Source organism: Athene cunicularia, assembly GCF_003259725.1.
Source record: "Athene cunicularia isolate RWA chromosome 3 unlocalized genomic scaffold, athCun1 chr3_part1, whole genome shotgun sequence".
Classification (NCBI taxonomy): domain Eukaryota; kingdom Metazoa; phylum Chordata; class Aves; order Strigiformes; family Strigidae; genus Athene; species Athene cunicularia.
Genome location: NW_020799097.1, coordinates 92,758,942 through 92,769,206, shown reverse-complemented (window position 1 = coordinate 92,769,206; position 10,265 = coordinate 92,758,942). Strand labels below are relative to the sequence as shown.

General features: G+C 38.5%; 1 protein-coding gene across 1 annotated transcript in view; it reads left to right on the top strand.

The window, feature by feature from the left end:
• Nucleotides 1-5,724: 5,724 nt before the first annotated feature.
• KIF6 (kinesin family member 6) overlaps nucleotides 5,725-10,265 on the top strand; it is a 175,774-nt gene continuing 171,233 nt past the window's right edge. Inside the window, exons 1-2 of the mRNA XM_026844613.1 lie at nucleotides 5,725-6,179; nucleotides 7,157-7,700. Coding sequence (XP_026700414.1) covers nucleotides 5,725-6,179; nucleotides 7,157-7,700 — 999 coding nt within the window. The remainder of the gene's footprint in view (nucleotides 6,180-7,156; nucleotides 7,701-10,265) is intronic.

Genomic DNA, 10,265 nt, shown 5'->3' with positions numbered 1-10,265 from the left:
GTTGTTTGTCATATTATTCTTGTATCTTTCTACCTTATTTTCTCTTAGAGGTTGGAAATCTGCTGTTCCCTTGTGTGTGTGTGTGTGTGTGTGTGTGTGTGTGTAGATTCTTGCTTCTAGCAGGCACTGGACATAGTGTGTAGACTCATCACGGTGGGGACTCTAACCAAATCCCTGTTCATACGAAAATTAAGTTACATCATGGAAAGTGAAAAAAAGAATGCTAGTCTAGAGAAAATTTCCCTGGGACTAATGCCTATGAAAATGTAGCAGTCATATTAATACCCATATTACTTCAGCAAATAAGATAGTAGGAGATAGTAAGCATTATTACAAGACATTAGGAGATTAGGTCTCCATGTCTTCATTCTTAAATGCGTATCTCTCACAGCTGCAAAAATGGAGCCTGCTAATTTCACAGTGGCACAAAGTTTCCCTTGCTTGACATTTTTCAAATACTCACATGTAAGCTAGATACATCTCAAGGACACAAAAACCTAGAGGTTATCTTATTTTGAAAATGGAAGTGTCTTTAAACCTATGAAATCTGACCTTTTGTATAACACACAACATAAATCTTTGTCCATTAATTCCTAAAGCAAAGTAGTAATTTCTTATTGAACTAGAAGCAATCTCAAGGACAAAATGAAAGCTTTGAAACTGCTTTGAACCTCATACAGTACTCATCAGCACTTTTTACTCCTAAGAAGAAGAGAGGCTGCATTCAACCTACTGAAATAAGTGCAGACAACACCTAACTTTGTTCTTAAGTTGCTGGAATGATTGAACCAAGTGAGGAGAAGTTTTGTCTTTTCATTTCTTTCTTGACCATACTTGAGTGGATGGATTTGCCTTAAGAAGATGACTCTTGCCAAAAGGGCAAGAGTCCCCGCCCTGGGAGGGTACTCTACCAAGCATCTCAGCCTTCTGGTGAGCAGTAGTGCTACTGTTCTCTTTGAAGCAGCAAACAACTTTCTTTGCTGCACCACCACATTATTTTGAACTTTGGATTTAAATACCTCAGGAGCCCTACATGAAAATTTAAACCACGGTGATGAAATTAAGAAGAACCATATTCAGTTTTTTACTATCTTCTCTACTGGCAAGCTGAAGTAGACAAAGATCTTGGAGACTAAGAAAAGGAATCAGTAAAATGAGAAAGGTCGATTTCTCACAGATAGATTTAGAAGACTTAAATATGCATAATAAGATAAATAATCAAGCTGTGGAAGCTCTTTGACTTGGAGGTTTTTATTTTATATTTTCTGGGAAATGTGCAAAAGTTGACCAATGTAATTAGGAACAGTGTATATCTTGCACCTTTTCAGATTATGAAATTGACTGAAGGTTCCCTACAGCCTAAAAATTACAACTGAGAGCATGTTTTTGTTAACAAACTCCAGATCATTCATTGAAAGTGACCTTATACAGAATATAGATATACATTACACCCAGACAAGGAGATATTAGCGTGGTTAAGAAAACAAAATAAGGTGAAATTGAGTTCCATTGAGTGGTTTAGGGGAAGAGAAAGTACTGACACTTTTTTTGCCTTATCCTAGTATGGTTCTAGAAAGATGTTTCTATGATCTTATAAAAGACTTTTTGGAATAGAGGTTCTTGATTCCACCTTCTGGGTCAAACCTCTGCTAACATAAGTGATTATGTTTTGGCTTACAATGTAGAACTCTTCCATAACTTTATCATGTTTTCTCCAAAGGGACCGCTCAAGCACCTAATTGTGGAGAGCTTTTTAGCAGAAAATGGACATCTTGGCTCGATGATGTCCTTGATTGAAGAATAAAGAACGACTGAAGAAAGTTGGCAGCTGATAAACAAGAAAATGCAGAGTTGCAGAACTAAAGGACTGATAACCAGGATGCTGACAGTAAAGTTAATTTTTTAACTTAGCCAATCAGTGTGTAGACTAGAGTACGTGGACAGCAAATGCACAATACATTGTAACCAATAATTATAACGCAGCCTTACTCGTGCTTACTGACATAGCTTTGAAGATTATATAAATTCTCAGTGTTAATAACAATAAAGGTCTCTGTCTGTTCACACTGTACAGAGAGTCCATGCCTCTCTCTCCTCAAATAGTGACCCCGATGTGACGGTCTTAAACGACACACCGACAGAAGAACAATAGTGTTCCGGAGGAGTCGTCTCAGTTGAACAATCTCCTGTTGGCTGGACCAGTCAGGAACCAAAGGAAAAGAGAAGATTATGTGACCACAATCACCTGCATCTGTTAACAAGTGAGCAACCGAGAAATGCAATGGGAAATAGTATGTCAAGTGATGAAAAAGCAGTAGTAAAAATTTTGAAACATATTCTGAAGAAAAGAGGTGTAGCATATGATGAAAAAACTTTGACTTTTCTGTTAGCATGGTTAAAAGGAAAAAATCTACCTGCAGAGATGCCACAGGCTTTTGAACTGGGACCATGGAAAAGGGCAGGAGATCTTTTTGACTATGCCTCCAAAGGGGATTCAAATGCTGTCAAAGTCTTAACGACGTGGTGGTTGGTATATGAGACTTTAGTAGACTTACATTCAGAAAGAAAAATTATCAAGAGGCTCAATGAGTTTTTGACAATGCCAGTGCTCCTTGTGAGGATACACCTGATACAGGTGAAAGCAGTGTAACAAAAGCAACTGAAGTGTCTGGACAGAGTTCTGACAATGATAATGATATCAGTGGTCCATCAACTGAAAATGAAAATGATAATGTAGAGTACAATACTAAAACCAAATATCTTGTTAAAAAGGTAAATCAAAAAAAGGAAAACAACAAGTATGCTGGCAAGACCCACCTGCATTCGATAGCTTGAGCTCGGACGATGAGAGTAATGATAACCAGCACAGCTTTAAGAAACAGGGACGGCAAAAGGTTGATCCATTTTGGGAACAATGGAGAAAAGTTCAGTTGGACAGTATCAAGGAGGGAGAACTGATACGAATGATCTTTCCTGTGGTGCTTCAGCCTAATGGTCCACCACAGTTTCAGCCGTTCGATTGGTGATTAGTAAAAGAGGTTAGAAAAGCAGTCATGGAGGCAGGTTTGTAAGCTCCATTTACACAGTCATTGTTAGAAAATGTGCTGTGTGGAAAACTCATTACACCATTTGATTGTCATCAATTAGCGACTATGATACTAACACCAACACAAAAACTATTATGGAGAGATAAATATATGGAGTATGCTGAAGCTAAGGCTGTAGAAATTCTTGGAAAGCAACCAGGCGATCCTTTGTGTGGTGTAGGAGTACATCATTACACAGGAACGGGAGTGTTTGCTGATCCACAAGCGCAAGCTCGATTGCAAGTTGATATCTTACGAGATTCAACCAGAATGGCAATATGAGCAGGCAAAACTGCAGTGTCTTTTACAACAGTCAGACATTCATAGATGCATTAAGAGATGCTGTTTACAAAGAGGTGGATAATCTTGATGCTGGAGATGCATTACTATTGAAATTAGCTATTGAGAATGCAAATCCGGACTGTAGGAGAGTTTTGTTAAATTTACCTAGAAATGCCACATAAGTAGAACTGGTGAAAGCTGCCAATTGTGTAGGAACAATGGAAGAGAATGCAAAAGTCTTAGCAGGGGCTTTTGCTGCTGCCATGAAAACAGGAGGAGAGCAACGCCGATGTTTTTCCTGTGGAAAAACTGGTCCTTTTAGTTGGCAATGTCGACAAGGAAAATCACGAATGTCTAATCAACCTCCTCAAACTAAACCTCCAGGAATTTGTCCACGATGTCGAAAAGGAAAACATTTTGTTAAACAATGTCAATCTCGTTTCGATCGTGAGGGACATCCTTTGCCTATGCAGAATCAGAGAAACTGAAAGAAGAGCACGAGGCAGGACCACGCACAGACACAAGTCCTTCTGACAACCAATCAGCAGGATGTCTGCAATAGCTTGCAGCAAGAACTAGCGGCAGTGCCAGAGTGGATGTAACAATGACAGAAGATACAACCATAATAGTCTCCAGAGTTCACAAGATACTTACTAATGCACATGGACCCTTAGGATTTGGACTTAGTGCTCTTTTATTGGGCAGATCAAGTATAACAACACAAGACATATTTGTTATGCCTGGAGTAATTGACATAGATCATGAAGGAGTAATTCAAGTAATGGTCTTGACTCCAAGTCCTCCAGTTTTTTACCAAAAGGGTCTCGGATTGCACAATTAGTACCATTCAAAAAACAAGCACCAGTAACAAGTTCAAAAATCAGAGGTCACAGTGGATTTGGCTCTACAGGACAAGATCAGCAAATTATGTGGTCTTTAGAAATTCACAGTTCCAAACCTAAATTAATGGTTATGATGATTCTAGGGGAGAGGTGTCAAAGCAGATAGAACTGTTAATTGACACAGAAGCAGATGTAACAGTGATTTCTGAGAAACAATGGCTAAAGTCCTGGCCTCTTGTTGATGCCCTGGGTTCACTTATGGGAATTGGTGGAAATACAGCCACTAAAACTAGTAAAATATTATTGTTTTACATGCCCAATGGTTTGAAATGTATGACAAAACCTTATGTAATATATATTCCAATCAATTTAATAGGAAGAGATTTGTTACAACAAATGAAGTGCATTGTTACTACTCAGCCTTTTCAATGATGGCTACTGATCAGCAACCTGTACTCAAACTTCAGTGGAAAACAGAGAAACCAGTTTGGGTAGATCAGTAGCCATTAACCACTGAAAAGGTCACAATTTTACAAAATTTAGGAAAAGAGCAATTGGACGCTGGTTATATCAAAAGATCAACTAGTCCTTGGAATACTTCTGTGTTTGTTATGCGAAAGAAATCAGGAAAATATAGGTTACTCCATGATTTATGAAAGATCAATGAGGCTATAGTAGACATGGGTGCACTGCAACCAGGTCTACCGTCTCCTTCAATGATTCTGAAAGATTGGGAGATTTTAATAATTGACTTGAAAGACTGCTTTTTCACCATTCCTATTCATCCTGAAGATTCAGGTAAATTTGCTTTTTCTGTACCCTCACTTAAGAAGCAGGAACCTATGGACAGGTATCTGTGGACAGTTTTACCTCAAGGAATGAAAAATTCTCTGATGATTTGCCAGCAATTTATAAGTGCAGCATTATGATCTTTTAGGAATAAGTATCCTCAATTTTTGGTGTATCATTATATGGATGATATCTTAATATCTGGTCAGCACATTAGGGATAAAGTAAAAAATGTTCTTTTTCTAACATTGCAGGATTCTCACTTACAAGTGGCTCCTGAAAAGGTACAGACTTCAGTGCCATGGAAGTATTTAGGATGGAAAATATTAGATCACACAACTGAACCTCAACAAGTTATTATAAACACAGACATTAAGACTTCAAATGATCTGCAAAAATTGTTAGGGAACGTTAACTGGATTTGAACATTAATTGGTATTGACAATCAGACATTACATCCATTATTTGATTTGTTGCAAGGGGACATAGATCTCAATACCCCATGGCAATTAATGCCACTTGTGACTCAGGCCATTGAAAAAATAAGTCAATTAATAAGCCATCAACAAGCACACAGAATAATATATCAATGTCCTTTGCACCTTATTCTTATCAATAACAGTTATCAGCCCTTGGGATTGATATCTCAATGGATTGACTATGATCCTGAAAATAATAAGCTCAAAATTATAAAGTAAATTTTTCTGTCACATCAGCCTTCTAAAATGGTTACCACAAGGCCAGAAATGTTTGCACAGTTAATTATAAAAGGTCGTAATCGCATTACAGAGCTGAATAGAATTGAACCAGAAATTATTGTCATACCAGTGCAAGAGAACTACTTGCAATGGTCTCTACAGAACAATCTGCATTTACAAATTGCATTATCAGGTTTTACTGGGAAATTACAAATACATCATCCTAGCAGCAGAATGCTGACATTTGTTGGTCAACACAGTTTAGAATTAAAGCCAAAACTAAGTCCCGCACCCATACAAGGACCTACTGTCTTTACTGACAGTATTGGTCGCACTGGAAAAGCTGCTCTCACATGGTTAGAGCAAGGACAGTGGAAATCTAAAGTTTCTATTGTTCAAGCTTCACCACAAATTGTAGAATTAAAAGCAGTAGTAATGGTCTTTGAACTATGGCATGACAATCCAGTGAACATTGTTACTGTGTATATGTTGCAGGCCTAGTTCAAAGAGTTGAGAGAAGTGATTTGAAATACCTTGATAATCAGCAATTGTTTACTCTACTGAAGCAATTATGGCATTTATTGTCAGAGTAAAAGTATATTATATTTGCCATCATAGAAGTCATACAAACTTGCCTGGGTTTTGTGCAGAAGGCAATGCCTGTGCCAGCATTCTTACTTGGCCAGTTTTCCTCTCACCAGTGCCAAATACATGGCAACAGGCACGTATTTCACATGAATTTTTTCACCAATCATCCAAAGTTCTTAAAAAACAATTCAGTATTCCACCATCTGAAGCTAAAGCTATTGTTCAGTCTTGTCCTGACTGTCAAAAAATTTCAAAAGCAACTGCTGTGGCAGTTAACCCTAAAGGGTTGTTTTCAGTTGTGGCAAACTGATGTCACTCATATTTCTGAATCTGGTAAACTAAAATATGTTCACGTATCTATTGATACGTTTTCAATGGCTGTTTGTATGACTGCATTAAGTGGTGAGTCGACGAGACATGTACAAACTCATTTTTGCCATGCTTTTGCTACTCTAGGTGTTCCACAAAAAATAAAGACCAAAAATAGTCCAGCATATGTGTCCCACTCCACTGAAAAATTTCTCAGACAATGGGGTGTTCAACATATTACAGGTATTCCTTATTCTCCCACAGGACAAGCAATCATTGAGCGTACCCATCACATGATCAAAAATTATTTACAAAAACAAAACTGGGGGAATTGGACAAACTCCAGTAAATAGACTAGCAAAGTTACAGTATGTAATTAATTTTTTGCATCTTGCAGGTGATGATCTTATTCCACCTATAGTAAAACATACACAGTCTATGTCAACAGGTTTGGTCGAATCAACAGACTCTGTCAAAGTTTTAATCAAAAATAGAGAAGAATCATGGGAAAGTCCTTATCAGTTAATAATGTGGGGAAGAGGTTATGTTTGTGTCATTACAGGGTCAGAACCCACGTGGATACCAGCCAAATGGGTGAAAGCAGCACTGGAAGAAGACTCGACTGTGCCTTCTGCACTGTCATGATCATCCTTGTTCCGAGAATTACGACTGGAATGAAACTACATCAACTGCATCGATCGCTGCTGAGACAGAACACACGGGTAACTTTAGACAATCAAATGGGTCAGGATTCTTTATGCTTATCTGTGTCTACACCTGACAATCCATTTCATACCTGCCTCATAGGCATCCCAACGTTTCATCCTACACAATTTACAGGGTGGGTAAAGGACGAGACTATCTTGACTATCAATGAAACCCAGATTATCAATATCTGCAATAGGACATGGAGAGGTCTCTGTGGAAAGTGGACAACCATAAGGCATCAGTACCCTAATCTCCCAGAGGCAATTCAAGCAGCATTGATTATAGAAAAGTTGAATGTAACCATGTTACCTCCACAAGAACTGGACCTTCTCGGCTCCATGCCAAATAACCAGAGTTGTGTGATGTTCAGAGGAACAGAGCTTATGAGGATAGCAATGGTAAATTTGGATCAAACCCAACAGGGAAAATCTCCATTGTTGACTTATCCAAATATTCACTTTGGGTAAATTCAGCTGAAAAATGGTATCAGAATGATACCGCATATTGCAACAGAGGTCTTTAGAGTAACATGAGCTCCCCACAACATGCTTTTGCACTACCAGAAGGATTGGTTTTGATCTGTGAAGACCGGGCATGGCCAGGTATTCCAGCAGGAGCTTTAGGAGGTGCGTGTTATCTTGGTCTGTCTGTTCACACTGTACAGAGAGTCCGTGCCTCTGTCTCTTCACCTAATGTGTTTAATTTTCTTCTGCTTCCCAGTGTGGATTTATTAACATTAAATTATTTCTGTTTTTTCTTATATCTTAGAAGATTCTTTTACTTCCACATCAGTACCCCATAGTGTATTTATCACACGCATATAGCCTCTCACATTTAGCCTTTGCTAAATAAACCAAGTCCTACTGGTCTGTTCTCTTACAGCAATATCTCCTCCATCAGCCTTATCATTCTAGTAGACCTTGTATTCAAAAACTTCAAATAAAAAGAACTGACCATAAACACACACAGTAGGTATGCTGGAGGTCTCACCAGGACCCTGTACAACAGCGTGAATGCTTTCTTTCCTTTGTAGGAGACGTTCCCAATTCATTGAAGAACCACTGCTGCCTTTTTTCATTGGCAGTTGTCCTCTGGACATCCACAACCAGAAAGATTCCAGATTGTAGCAGAATGTGCTGCATTAGTCCTCAGTCCTAATGCCTGCCTGATTTTGCAACTTACACCATGTGTAATGGTTATCCATATCTATTCCTCTAATGCTCATGATCATTCATCTTCTCCTAGATATCTTGATCCTCTTAAGCACATATGACTCTCAGCCACATCATCAGTTTAATGAATATACACTCCCTTTTTTGTCACACAATCATTAATTAAAATATTACACAAGATCTGCCTCCTCACAAAAGTCTACTAATAATTTCCTTACAGCCCAAGAATACCCTTTTTCTTAACAAACTAGAATAGATCACCTTTAACTAGATTCTCACCCCCATCTTATAATTCTTCCACTGATCTTCAGTCTTCTGCAGTCAACATACCATATAATTCACTCAAGAAGAAAATCTGGATAATTTTGATGCTCAAATTAATGATGTAGCTTTTGTTTTGCAGAAGGACCAGTAAATTTAGAGTGCTAAATCTGAGCTGGGTGCCACTAAGTTAACATGCCATTCTTGAAGGCAATATATTGTGGAGCACAACACAGAAGCACTCTTAGCACTTCTTCAAGGACAGCTGTATAATAAAGATAATTGTGAGTCCTTTCCATTACCTTTGTTCTTCTTTTGCTGTGCAAGTGACCATTCTGCAGATGGCCCAGGATTCCTTCTTCCCTTTCAGAAATTCAGACTATGGTTTTATGCCAGAAGCATTTTGAGGCTGAGATGGCCCATTGGCTCCTCTGTGCAGGTCGTATCATATTCAGACTAGTCCTGCAAACCTAGCTGGGTGTCTCTTCACTGTGCCACTGGTTCAGAGTTTACAGCTCAGACTTCGTGTTGAAGGACACCTAAACCCTTTGCTGATCAGACTTTGACCCAAAAGCAATATATTCTCATTCACCCAACTCCATATACCAGTGACTGAACACCAGCAGACACAAAGTGGCTTTGCACACAGCTAACTGCAATGTCTCAATGTCCACTACCCAGTTAATTCACAACCCAGCTAAGAGCTAAATAACACAGTTAACTATTACATTTGCATGTTTGCAAGAATACTGTACTCTCTTGCATCTGTTTCCATAAAAAACTAAACAAAAGAACAAACACTGATCCTGGACCTTCAGTTAAACATCTCAATTTGTTCAGAATTCTGGGACTGAAATTACCTACTCTTACCTCCCAAATCCCTGTCTCTCAGTCTAAATTAATTGAACTCTGTGGGTTCTGCTTCCCTCTTGGCTGCAGTTATTTCCCTCTCACACTTCTCTCCTGTTAGTCACTTTTGCCTCTAGTATCACCTGCAGCATCCCGATCCCTACTGATAAGGGACAAAATTCATTTGTAGTTTTGGAGCAATGCTGAAAAGATACTATTTATTCCGTTATCCCATTCCAATGTCCTGTTTTTCCTTCACTCTCTATTTAATCACCAAATAATATTTTCCATTTGTTTTCATTTTTACGCTTTTGACTTTTGCACTCAACTTCAGTTGGTGATTAGTCCTTTTCCATTTCATTCCCTGAAGGCTCACTATTTATGCCTCACATGCTTTCTGGGACAGTTATTTATCCAGTTGGGACAGAAAACCTTTCCCCTAGTGTTTTTCTTATTTGGAATACAAGTTCAACATACTTTTACCATATCTGACTTAAAGGAATTTCTATTCTTCTCCTTAATCAAGTCCCTGATTTTCCACTTAATTTAAATTAGTGGATTTGTAATCGCTGTTTTCTGGTCTTTACCACCGTTTCACTAAAACCGAGGCCAAAATATTATCATGTTGTTTGTGTGACTCTTTCGTAGCCACTTCATAGAGTAAAATGGGGGGGGGGGGGG